Source organism: Gracilinanus agilis, chromosome 5 (genome assembly GCF_016433145.1).
Source record: "Gracilinanus agilis isolate LMUSP501 chromosome 5, AgileGrace, whole genome shotgun sequence".
Taxonomy (NCBI): domain Eukaryota; kingdom Metazoa; phylum Chordata; class Mammalia; order Didelphimorphia; family Didelphidae; genus Gracilinanus; species Gracilinanus agilis.
The window spans coordinates 228,697,071-228,711,040 of NC_058134.1; the positions used below are offsets into that span (position 1 = coordinate 228,697,071).

The following is a 13,970-nucleotide window of genomic DNA, read 5'->3' on the forward strand; positions in this document are numbered from 1 at the left end:
TAAGGATCCCAGCAGACTGTGTATTGAATTAGTTTTAAAATGTAAAAAAGGGCTATGTAACCACACAGGAACTCAATAATAATTCATCAAAGAGATGTATATAAACTATGGTACGAAGAATCTCTAGTTGCAAACAAAACAGTCAGTTATCAAGTACATAGCATATTTATAGAGTTCAGTTTTGTTCTGGTCCACTTGAACACAATTCTGAATTCTCTCTTCTACTTTACCCTGGTCTACCTCCTGGTAAGTTAAATATTTTCTTAGCTCCTGTCTTTGATGAGGGAAAAAAGATATTTTCTTGTTATTTATTTCTTTGATCCCAAGAGTCGGGCTAAAACTGTTCTGATCTGGAGGATGTTAATGTCTTAGTATAAGATTTCATTCACTGAAGTAAAAATTTGGACAAAGAGAGGGCTGGAAGAATGTCAGAGGCCACCCAATCTAACCTCCTCCTTTTTCAGACAAAGTAACTAATGCCCAGGAAGGTTACTTAGTTACCTTTTTTTTTTTTTTTTTTTTTTTAATTTTAAACCCTTAACTTCTGTGTATTGACTTATAGGTGGAAGAGTGGTAAGGGTGGGCAATGGGGGTCAAGGGACTTGCCCAGGGTCACACAGCTGGGAAGTGTTTGAGGCCGGGTTTGAACCTAGGACCTCCCGTCTCTAGGCCTGACTCTCAATCCACTGAGCTACCCAGCTGCCCCCACTTAGTTACTTTTAAGTGACTTAAAGGCTCATATATCTAGAATTAGAAAGACATCTCATAGGACATTTCATCCAGCCCCTTCATTTTACTGATGGGAGTAAAATGGCTTGCCTCAAGGTCCCACAGCTAGGAAATAACAAAGGTTATTACCCAAATTTCCCTTGCCTTAAGATGACCAAAACCTTACCTGTTAATTGAAATTTGGGAAATGCCATTTAAAAGTATATATATATTTTCTATGGACACGTGGGAACTATCAAACTACATTTCCCGTGGGCGTCACCACGCAGGGGACAGTTTAAATGAGAGAATCGAAAGTAGTCTCGCTCTCTTTGGCTAGCAGGCAGGGAAGAGAGGAGAGGTAATAATAATGGAGGAGGCGGCAGTTTTGAATTCTTACTGGCGCGTGGTCTAATGATTTATCTCTATCAGCATGGCTTTAATTAAAATACTAATTTATATATTTATATCAGTCTTTATTATTTTTAATCGTAACACACCTGACACATCTCAGGTCCATGACAGGGAGCTATTCCTGTTAATCCAAGGGATGTAAAAGCAGGGTACTGAAAACATGACTCAATATCAAGGAGAATAATGGTGCCTCTTAAGCCTGATTTCTGGGAACATCATTTACTGGTTCATGGCAAGAAGCAAGTCCCTTTGAGGGACTCTTTTCCAATCACCACACTGAATGCCAGCACACTTTTTTTGTCTCCCTTGGCCATATAATAATGGGAGTAATAAAATATCCCAATAGATACTTCTTTAGGAGAATGAAAAAATTAGTTAAAAACCCCTATTATTCATTTATTCATGAAATTTCAAGAGATGTAGTAACTTACATAAGAAAGTGGGAGAGACAGAATGGTATGGTGGAAAGGGTGATAGATTGAGAGTCAGAGAGCCTGGGTTTAAATCCCAGCTTACTGATAAGTGTGTTGCTAACATTCTATGAGCCTCAGTTTTCTCAATTGCAAAATGAAAGGCAAAGATTAAACCATTTCTAAGGTCTTTTTCAGCTTAAAAATTCCTGACAAGAACCACAGTGATCATCACCCACTAGCTAACACTCATACTATGCTTTAAGGTTGTCAAAGCATTTATATACATTATCACCTCCCTTGAATCTCACCACTCCAGGAAGAAGGTACTATTATTAAGATGATGATCATCTCCATTAAAAGATAAGCAAACTGATGGTCAAGGATTTAAATAATTGGCCTATAGTGTTAATATTAAAAATAATAAAGGCTGGTATAAATATATATATATATTAGTAATAGCCACATAATTACTAAGAGTAACTCAGGATTCATAGGATCATAGATTTAGGGCCAGAAAAGATCTCCAAGGCCATTTAGTCCAATCTCATTTTACAGATGAGGAAACTAAGAAGTCTGGGAGGGGAGAAGTGACTTGCCCGTGGTCACACAGTTACTATGTGGGCTCTGATTCCCAATGCCCTGGCTTCAGAGCAGGGGCTCTCTCCACTATAACTCACTGTCTGATGACTTTAGGCTATTACTAAACATAGTTATTAGCAAAGAAAATGAAGTTTCAAATAAGTGCATGATTTCAATCAATACAAGAAAAACAATAAAAGAAAATTTAACATTTACAAAGCACTTTTCAGATCTGCCAAGTATTTTATATGTATTATCTTTTTACCTCATTTGAACCTATCAACCAACAACTTTGGAAGGTAAGAATGAGAGGAATGATTGTGCCCAGCTTATAGATAAGGTTCTATATAAACTGAAGTTCACTAAAGCTTGACGACGCTCAAGCTCCAAGACTCTCTCCTGGCTCCAAACCCAGCATTCTTCCCAATGGAATACTGTCTTTGGGTGTCTGGGTGCCCAGGTTCAATTCTGGTCATACCCTCCTATCCACCTCCTATCCAGACAGCTCTAATGACAAAGCTAATTACCAGCCAAGCCAGTCATCTGTTCAGGCCCCTCACTCACAGGGCACTACCATGGTTTACTTAGAATGACAGAACATTTGAGCTGGAGGATACCTGTCTCACCATCATGGCCATCTTTCGAAAGACTGAAAATTTAAGACCCAGAGACATGAAGACACTGGGTCCAGATTATACAACCAGCAAGGGATACAACCAGGATCAGAACTCCCAGTGCTGTGTTCCTTTAAAATGAATGAAATAGAACTTGATATTTCAGTAATTGAATCTTCCCTGTGTGTGAAGACACCAAAACCCTCTAATTTTAGCTCCTTTTTAACCTCCTAAACTCAATTATTACCCACAGGAACTAACAGAAAGAAGAATGACAGATTAGTTTGGTCTCGTTTAATATGGAAGGTAGTTTTTGTTTGTTCCCAAAGTCTGCCACAAACCAAGCCTCCCACGAATGTCTGTGGAATTAATCAAGTAATTGGAACATGGTATTAAGTTTAAAAAACAAAAACAAAAACAAGTGAAAACCCAAACATTTGATTAAAAAGCTACGAAAGATAGATGGCGGCAGAGTAAGGATTAAGATGGCGGCAGAGTAGGGAGCAGCTGCTCAATCTCTCCTAACCAAAGCATACAGGACTCCTCAAGAAGACATAAAAACGAATCCAGACTAACGCAGGAACCCCACAACAGGGCGCAGCATTGAAGGTATGTGGAACCGGGGCATTTCCACGCTGTGAAGGGGTGAAATAGCACTCACTAAAACGCGAGAGGAAGAAGCCCCTCCACCACCCCCCACACCACGCAGAGCTCCAAGGCCAACGCACAAGAGTGAAAGCGGGATTGGGGCAACCAGTGAGTCACTGGCAGCTCGAGGGCTTGTACCTGAGAGCTGCAAGACGTAGGACCCCAAGTGGCTAAAGAACGAGCACGGACTTTCCCTGGCATCTGCGCGGGTGAAGACATTGCCCTAGGCGCAGACAAAGATCTTGAGCACACGGACTTTCCTGAGCGTCTACACGGGTGAAGGCAGTGCCCTAGGTGCGGACAAAGATCCCGAGCACAGGCTTGGACCTCAAGTGGGGACCCTGTGCAGATGGGAGCGCGGTTGTGGAAGCAGCCCTTGAGACTGCTGAAGGAACCTTGGGCAGAGGGGCAGACCGGGGACGACCAGGAGGCTTGACCCCGAGGACGAGGAGACGGGAGCCCACGGGAGCTTAGAAAGTGCAGGCAGACCCTGAGTGTGAAGACAAAGCTGAGAAGGGGCGGGGCTAACAATGGCAAGCAGAGAACCCCAGAAGAAAAAGATTATCAAGAAAAACTCTGGAACACTCAACAACTTTTACACAGAGAAAATCGAGACAACAGAGGACAAACAAGTATCCAAACCTTCCCAAAACAATGAAAACTGGTCACAAGCTATTGAAGAGTTCAAAAATGAGATGTTGAGGAAGATGGAAGAGATCTGGCAAGAAAATAACAGTTTAAAAGGCAGAATTTCACAACTGGAAAGTGAGGCAAGTCAACTGAAGACCAGAAATGAGCAGACTGAAAAGGAAAACCAGTCCCTAAAGGCTAGAATTGAGCAATTAGAAGCCAATGATCTCTCAAGACAACAAGAACAAATAAAACAAAGTCAAAAGACTGATAAAATAGAAGGAAGCATGAAATATCTCAATGAGAAAGTGACAAACCAAGAAAACCGGTCTAGAAGAAACAATTTGAGAACCATTGGTCTTCCAGAAAAAGCAGAAATTAATAGAAACTTGGACTTCATACTTAAAGAAATTATTCAGCAAAATTGCCCTGAAGTCCTACAACAAGAGGGCAATATAGACATTGAAAGGATCCATAGATCACTCTCTACACTGGACCCAGAAAAGTCAATACCAAGGAATATAATAGCCAAATTCAAGAGCTTTCAAGTAAAAGAAAAAATCTTACAAGAAGCCAGAAAGAGACAATTCAAATATCAAGGAGCACCAATCAGGATCACACAGGATCTGGCAGCCTCCACACTAAAAGACCGCAAGGTTTGGAATACAATATTCAGAAAGGCAAGAGAGCTGGGCCTTCAGCCGCGGATCAACTACCCATCGAAATTGACTATATACTTCCAGGAGAAAGTATGGGCATTCAACAAAATTGAAGATTTCCAAGTTTTTACACAAAAGAGTCCAGGACTAAATGGAAAGTTTGATATCCAACCACAAAAATCAAGAGAAACATGAAAAGGTAAATAAGAAACAGAGGGAAAAGAAAGAAAACTCATAATTTTTTTAATTTGACTCTTTAAGGGCTTAAATAAGATCTAATTATCTGTATTACTAGGTGGAGAAATGCTATGTATAATTCTCTGTAGTGAACTCTATTCTCTATTATAGCAACCATAAGAATAATTCATAGGGAGAGGACAGGATAGTAAATGGTCTAAGATGACATGGGGGGTGGGAAAGAGAGGGGGGAATAGTAGGGGACACCAAGAGAAATGTGAGTAAATAAGAAAAATAGGATATTCTATTACACACAAAGAGGGCATAGGAAGGGGAGGGGATAAATACTATTATAAGAAGGAGAGGAAGAGAGCATTAAGAGGTATTAATGAAACCTTACTCTCAGTGTAATTAACCCAGAGAGGAAAGAGTAGCTATACTATCCATTGGGATAAAAAACTCTATCTAACCCTACTGAAAAAGTCAGAAGGGATAAACCAAAGGGAGCAGGGGAGTGGGGAGGTCAAAAAAGGGAGGGGAGAAGAAGGGGAAAGGAATTCATTAGGCCTTTAAAAACAAAAAGAGGGGAATAACAAGGGAGGGGGGTAGAAAGGGAAGTTAATCAAGGGAGGGGATAAGGGATAGCGGCTCAAAGCAAACCACTGGTTTAAAAGAAAATAGTGTAAGAAGAAGGGGTGGGACTAGGGGAGGATACAAAAATGTCAGTGAATGCACAACTGATAATTGTAACTCTGAATGTGAATGGGATGAACTCTCTCATAAAACGGAAGCAAATAGCAGAGTGGACCAGAAACCAAAATCCTACCATATGTTGCCTACAAGAAACACATATGAGATGGGTAGACATACACAAGTTTAAGGTTCAGGGCTTGAGCAAAATCTTTTGGGCATCAAATGAGAAAAAGAAGGCAGGAATGGCTATTATGATTTCTGACAAAGCCAAAGTAAAAATAGATATGATTAAAAAAGACAGGGAAGGTCATTACATTCTGATTAAAGGCAGTATAAACCATGAGGAAATAACACTGCTCAATATATATGCACCAAGTGGTATAGCATCCAAATTCATAAAGGAGAAACTGGCAGAGCTCAAAAAGGAAATAGATAGTAAAACCATAATAGTGGGAGATCTAAATATTCCTCTTTCACATCTAGATAAATCAAACCAAAAAATAAATAAGAAAGAGGTAAGAGAGGTGAATGAAGTCCTAGAAAAATTAGATTTAATTGATATGTGGAGAAAAATAAATAGGGACAAAAAGGAAAACACCTTCTTTTCAGGTGCACATGGTACATTCACAAAGATTGACCATGTAATAGGGCATAGAATCATTGCAAACAAATGCAAAAGAGCAGATATAATAAATGTAACCTTCTCAGATCATAATGCGATAAAAATAATAATTAGTAAGGGCACCTGGACAGGCAAATCAAAAACCAATTGGAAATTAAACAATATGATTCTCCAAAACCAATTAGTCAAAGAAGAAATCATAGAAACAATCAACAATTTCATTGAAAAGAATGATAATGATGAGACATCCTACCAAACTCTGTGGGATGCAGCCAAGGCAGTACTCAGGGAGAAATTTATATCCTTGAGTGCATATATTAACAAATTAAGGAGGGCAGAGATCAATGAATTGGGCATGCAACTCAAAAAAATTAGAAAGCGAACAAATTAAAAACCCCCAGATGAAAACTAAATTACAAATACTAAAAATTAAGGGAGAAATTAATAAAATCAAAAGTAAAAGAACTATTGAATTAATAAATAAGACTAGAAGCTGGTATTTTGAAAAAACAGATAAAATAGACAAAGTACTTGTCAATCTAATAAGAAAAAGGAAAGAAGAAAACCAAACTGACAGTATCAAAGATGAAAAGGGAGACCTCACCTCTAATGAAGGGGAAATTAAGGCAATCATTAAGAACTATTTCGCCCAATTATATGGCAATAAATATAACAATTTAGGAGAGATGGATGAATATTTACAAAAATATAAATTGCCTAGATTAACAGCAGAAGAAATAGAATACCTAAATAATCCCATATCAGAAATAGAAATTGAACAAGCCATCAAAGAACTCCCTAAGAAAAAATCACCAGGACCTGATGGATTCACAAGTGAATTATCAGACATTCAAAGAGCACCTAATCCCAATACTATACAAATTATTTGATATGATATGCAAAGAGGGAGTCCTACCAAATTCCTTTTATGACACAAATATGGTACTGATTCCAAAGCCAGGGAGACCAAAAACAGAGAAAGAAAACTATAGACCAATCTCCCTAATGAACATAGATGCAAAAATCTTAAATAGAATATTAGCAAAGAGACTCCAGCAAGTAATTAAGAAGATCATCCACCATAATCAGGTGGGATTTATACCAGGAATGCAAGGATGATTTAACATTAGGAAAACCATCCACATAATTGACCATTTCAACAGTCTAACAAACAAAAATCACATGATTATCTCAATAGATGCTGAAAAAGCCTTTCACAAAATACAGCATCCATTCCTATTGAAAACACTGAAAAGTATAGGAATAGAAGGACCTTTCCTAAAAATAATAAACAGTATATACCTAAAACCATCAACAAGCATTATATGCAATGGGGATAAATTAGAAGCCTTCCCAATAAGATCAGGAGTGAAACAAGGATGCCCATTGTCACCTCTATTATTCAACATAGTACTAGAAACACTAGCAGTAGCAATTAGAGAAGAAAAAGAAATTCAAGGTATCAAAATAGGCAATGAGGAGACTAAGCTATCACTCTTTGCAGATGATATGATGGTCTACTTAAAAAATCCTAGAGAATCAACTAAGAAGCTGGTAGAAATAATCAACAACTTTAGCAAAGTTGCAGGATACAAAATAAATGCACATAAATCATCAGCATTTCTATATATTTCCAACACATCACAACAGCAAGAGGTAGAAAGAGAAACACCATTTAAAATCACCCTATACAATATAAAATACTTGGGAATCTACTACCAAAACAAACACAGCAATTATATGAAAACAACTACAAAACACTTTCCAAACAAATAAAACTGGATCTCAACAAATGGAAAGCCATTAATTGTTCACGGGTAGGATGAGCTAACATAATAAAAATGACCATTCTACCCAAATTAATTTACCTATTTAGCGCCATACTATCAAACTACCAAAAAACTTCTTTACTGAATTAGGAAAAACTATAACAAACTTCATATGGAATAACAAAAGATCAAGAATATCAAGGGAAATAATGGGAAAAAATGCGAAGGAAGGGGGCCTAGCAGTACCAGATATTAAACTATACTATAAAGCAGCAGTCATTAAAACAATATGATACTGTCTAAGAGATAGAAAGGAGGATCAGTGGAATAGACTTGGGGTTAATGACATCAGCAAGACAGTATATGATAAACCCAAAGAGCCCAACTTTTGGGACATGAATCCACTATTTGACAAAAACTGCTGGGAAATTTGGAAAACAATATGGGAGAGATTAGGTTTAGATCAACACCTCACACCCTACACCAAGATAAATTCAAAATGGGTGAATGACTTGAATATAAAGAGGGAAACTATAAATAAGTTAAGTGAACACAAAATAGTATACCTGTCAGATCTCTGGGAAAGGAAAGATTTTAAAACCAAGCAAGAGTTAGAGAAAATTACAAAATATAAATTAAATGGTTTTGATTATATTAAACTAAAAAGCTTTTGTACAAACGAAAACAATGTAGTCAAAATCAGAAGGGAAACAACAACTTGGGAAAAAATCTTTATAACAAAAAACTCTGACAGGGGTCTAATGTAAAAGTGAAATTTGGAAAATGCCATCTAAAAGTATATATATTTCTATGGACATGGGAAATGTATCAAACTACATTTCCCGTGGTCCAACGGGTTTCCGTTTCTGGTTCTTGGGCGTGGGGAGGCCTACGTCCACGCAGAGAAGAGTTATAATCTCCTGGGTTAGGGGGGAGTGGCTCTTGGCCAGCAGATTAGGGAGGAGACAGGAGACAGTAATGGCGAGGGCGGCGATTTTGAATTCTTATAAGCGCGTGGTCTAATAACTATCTATCAACATGGCTTTAATTAAAATACTAATATATATATTTATATCAGCATTTTTCATATTTATACTAATTACTCAAATATACAAGAGTTAAAATCAATTGTATAAAAAATCAAGCCATTCCCCAATTGATAAATGGACAAGAGACATGAATAGGCAATTTTCAGGTAAAGAAATCAAAAGTATCAATAAGCCCACGAGAAAGTGTTCTAAATCTCTAATAATTAGAGAAATGCAAATCAAAACAACTCTGAGATACTACCTCACACCTTGCAGATTGGCTAAAATGAAAGAAGGGGACAGTAATGAATGCTAGAAGGGATGTGGCAAAATTGGGACATTAATGCATTGCTGGTGGAGCTGTGAACTGATCCAACCATTCTAGCTGGCAATTTGGAACTATGCTCAAAAGGCTATAAAAGAATGCCTGCCCTTTGATCCAGCCATACCATTGCTGGGTTTGTACCCCAAAGAGATCATAGATAAACAGACTTGTACAAAAATATTCATAGCTGCGCTTTTTATGGTGGCAAAAAACTGGAAAAGGAGGGGATGCCCTTCAATTGGGGAATGGCTGAACAAACTGTGGTATATGCGGGTGATGGAATACTATTGTGCTAAAAGGAATAATAAAAGTTCCAGGCGAACTGGAAAGACCTCCAGGAACTGATGCAGAGCGAAAGGAGCAGAGCCAGAAGAACTCTGTACACAGAAACTGACATACTATGGTAAAATTCAAATACAATGGACTTCTGTACCAGCAGAAAGCAATGACCCAAGACAATTCTGAGGGATTTATGGTAAAGATGCTACCCACATTCAGAGGAAGAACTACAGGAGAGGAAACATATAAGAAAAGCAGCTGTTTGAAAGCATGGGCTGAGAAGGACATGATTGGGGATGTGGACTTGAAACTACCACACCAAATGCAAATATCAACAATTTGGAAATAGGTCTTGAACAAGGACACATGTTAAAACGAGTGGAAATGTGCATTGGCTATGGGTGGGGGGGCAGCGGGGGGTGAAGGGGAAAGTAGGAGCTTGAATCATGTAACCATGTTAAAAATGAATATTAATAAATGATTTTTTAAAAAAAACTATGAAAGAAAAAGAACTTACTTTCTTCATTCTTAATTTTTTCCATTTGTTTCTCAAGAGTTTCATGGTCAAAGTGGAAAGCTTCTAATACTGTGACTAATAAGCTATCAAAAAAAGAGAAACAAGTAGGGCTATTAGCTTAATTAAGGTCATTTGTCTTAAAAACAGATTATCAAGGTGAGAGGGTAAAACTTTAAACTGAGTTTATTTCTAATTGATTTAGATATGCATAATGTACACTTATTTTTGTAATTCCTGAAAAATAATTTTCAGTTAAAAGATAGGGTTAGTATTTCAAGAGGGATGGAGAATTGGTGGGGAGAGAGGGAGAGAAAGAATTCAAAACTCTATATTCTTTGTAAAATGTTAGAAATTGTTTTTACATGTAATGGGAAAAAATTAAATTAAATTTTAAAAAATTTTAATAGAAAATAGATTTGGATAAAAATGGGTTTGGATAATGAAAATAAGGTTGACCATACCTGACACCCAACTTCTGATTAATCTGTCCGGTGTACAAAACATGAATGAAATATTTCAAGTAATACATATATCCTGCCCAGGAAAGGTGCCTGCAAATAGCTCCAATAAGCTCCATGGAAGCTGTTGTTATGTTTTCATGCTATAAAACAAAACGAGAACAGAGATTTGGTTAAATCAACATTTATTAAGCATGCACTAAGCACAGAAAACCAGATATCAACACAAAAAAGACAAAGTATGATCAACATTCTTGCTTTTGGGGAGCTTACATTCTCTTGGGGAAACACGATGTACACACAGACAAGGGAGCAAGAGATAATTTGAAAGAAAGAGTAGCACTAACAGCATGGTGGGTCAGCGAAGATCTAGAATAGGTGGTGGGGTCTTGGAGTTGAGTCCTGTGGGAAGCTAAAGATTCTTAAACATAAAAGTAGGGAGGGAGCACATTCCAGGCCCACAGGGACTGCCTGGGCAAAGATACAGAGAGGGGACACACAGAGGGAAGCACAAGGACAAATCAAGGAATCAAAAGAACATTATATATTGGGGGAGATTACACCCAGACCTCTGAGTTTCCTAATTCATTTAATGACTAACAGAGGAATGGTACTGAATGAACTCTAGTCTAGAAAGGAGATCCAAAGAATGGTCATCCAGAGAAAGCATCAGGATGTAAAATGAAGACAACTATAGTGCAATGGGGAAGATGTCTCTTACTGCTCTCCTGGGGGTGGACCACAAGCAGTGGGCCCTAATGAAGAAGACACAGCCATCTAAAGAGATTATCAGTCTATCTGGGGCTCTCCCTCTTCAGCTACCACTCATAATCGGCTTAATTATATAGATTTGTTTGTGTAAACCTGAAATATCAGAGTCCTAACCCCTGCTAATTCAGGTAATTATTTTTAAATACTCAGAATAGAATAACGTTTCAATGACAGGGTTAAGGAGCCAGGAAACCTCTATCCCAGAGGCTCTTGATCTAGGTATGTGAACTTGTTTTTAAAAATATTTTGCTAACTGTATTTCACCATGATTGGTTTCCATTATAATTTAATGTACTTTATTTTGTGCATTTGAAATATTAAAAGGGCTCCACAGGCTTCACCAAATTGCCAAAGGGGCCCATGACACAAAAAGTTAAGAACCCCTGACCTGGTCCAACCCATACAAGGCATACCCCTTCCCAACTGCCCTTCATAGGCAAAAGTCAGAAGCATTAACAATTTGCATTGATTCAGCTCCTAAATCCTGACTTTGCTCCACATTCCCTGGCTTTAGGAGTCAGTATTAATTTGATCATTATTCTGTTGCCCCATTTCATCTGGTGTTCTACATTAAATCATTTAATAATGTGAGCCTTACAAACTACAAGGTAGCTCCCTTTCATAGTACTGGGCAAAGCAACCAAAACAGATTTTAAAAAAAATCCTAAAAACTTCATGCACTGTTAACCTTCTTTCAACCTTATACCCCAATGACCAAATGACTTTGCCATGCCCAAATCCAAAGAGAGGCAGTGAAGATCTATGCAAAGAGCCAAGATGACCTTGGCGAGAGGACTATATAAGGGGGGCTAGAAGGGAGTTTGGGATGGTTAGGCCCAGCCTTCAAGTGTTACAAAGGTACAAAGGGAAGCTCAAGCCTCAGCTCCTCTGTATTTATGTATGTTGGTCCCCCCATCTGAATGAAAACTCCCTGCGTGAGGGTTTTTAATTTCACTGTTTTGGCCCCAGCACCTGGCTCATTTTAGGTCTTGAGTAAAGGAATTCTCAGTTAACTCCAACAGATGCTCTCTTTCTCTTATAAGCACTTACCTTAAGCATCTTCTCATCAAAAATTGGTGTCGTGGCATAGGGCATGATGTAATTCTGGAGAGACTTGGAAGACAGAACAATCCTGCCCTCCATCAGACGCTTGCCTAATTTCTTCAAGGCTCTGGCCCTTCTGTGGATCTAAGATGTTGAAAGTTAAATTAGATGGGTGAGAAAAAGAAACCCACATGGAAAAAAGAGTCCTCAAGGTGGACTTTCCCATTCCAGAGGGGTTGGGAGGGTGGGGTCAGCTTCTTCCATACAAAGAATGTCAATCATGAAGCCTCCCTCTAAGAGTGTGGGGACCGTGCTGCACTGGCCTGAGAAGACAGAGCCCATGAGGTACTCAGGACATGCCACTGGTAGGTCCTTGGGGCCTAGATGTGCAGTAGGGAAGGAACTCAAGAGGCCACTGTGGCTATCTTCATTTCACTTCAATCCCCCCTTTGTGGATAACTGAGCACGGTGAGTGACTTGGGCTCCTATCATAACAGATGGACAGCTACAAAGGTCCCCTGAAGCCTTTCTGGTCTTTTCACAGATGAAATTTCTTAGACCACAAGAGAGAGAAATGTTATACAATTGTCAATATTCACTTATAACTCTGGAAAAGACTTCTACTCTCTGAATCTCCTCCCTCAGATGTAAAATGGGATGACTTCTTGTTTACCAACCTTACAAGTTGTGTAGCAAAATCCTCTGATCATAAAAGCAAGATGTAAATGAAATATCTCTGGGACTAAATAAGGAATGATCTGGGGGTGGCAAGTCCCTTTTTACGGGCAATGGTCATGGGCTCTAGGGTTTATGGTCTCTGAGACAAGCTGAGGGGGATCCTTGGAGGTTCTGATTCTTCCTCAGGATTGCACACAGCCTTTATGGGTCAGAAGCACAACCTATCCTCAGGTCTTTCTGCAGCTGAGTTGGCTCCTGACCCTAGCCTATCCTGCTACTATGACAGTACCAGATGAAGTAGCGATTTATACTCTCTGCCCACTATAACATGAGGCTATGAAAACCCAGATGTCTATAAGGTTAGTGAGGGAAAAACAACCAAAGGGGCCAATTCCAAGAAAGACTGGGACAGAACTTACCTGAATGTGCTTCATGTTCTCAAAAAAGTCCATTTCACGGTCACTGAAGTCACTAAGTTGAACTAAGTCTTTAAATTCTGGGTGGTTGGGAAAGGTTTCAATTAAACAGGAAAGTAATGTTGTGTATTCCTGTTGGATACTCTGTAAATATCAAATGGAAGGAAAATAAATAAATAGAAATAGAAAAAGAATTCCTCAATGTCTAAAATACAGATGGAACAGATGTCTGCAATGGATAAATGGTCAAAGCATATAAACAGATCATTTTGAAAAGAATGCAAATTACTATAATCACTTGAAAAAATGCTCAAGATCTCACTAATATAATCAAAGAGACACAAAGGAAAACAACTTTGAGGCAGCAGCTGACACTCAACCAACCACTGGCAAAAACAATGACATGACACTGAATGCTGATGGGGCTGAGAACAAATGGGTGTACTTATTTGCTCCTAGGGGAATGGCCTACTTAGAGAATCTCTCTGAAGAGCAATCTGGAAATAGACTTCAAAAGGCACAAGATAG

At 38.5% G+C, this 13,970-nt stretch overlaps 1 protein-coding gene across 1 annotated transcript in view; it reads right to left on the reverse strand.

Annotated features, from left to right (window-relative positions):
* UTP20 (UTP20 small subunit processome component) overlaps nucleotides 1–13,970 on the reverse strand; it is a 116,297-nt gene that overhangs the window by 24,769 nt on the left and 77,558 nt on the right. The window contains exons 37-40 of the mRNA XM_044677506.1: nucleotides 13,446–13,586; nucleotides 12,355–12,492; nucleotides 10,537–10,676; nucleotides 10,076–10,158 (exon numbers count right to left, since the gene is read on the reverse strand). Of these exons, the coding sequence (XP_044533441.1) occupies nucleotides 10,076–10,158; nucleotides 10,537–10,676; nucleotides 12,355–12,492; nucleotides 13,446–13,586 (502 nt within the window). The remainder of the gene's footprint in view (nucleotides 1–10,075; nucleotides 10,159–10,536; nucleotides 10,677–12,354; nucleotides 12,493–13,445; nucleotides 13,587–13,970) is intronic.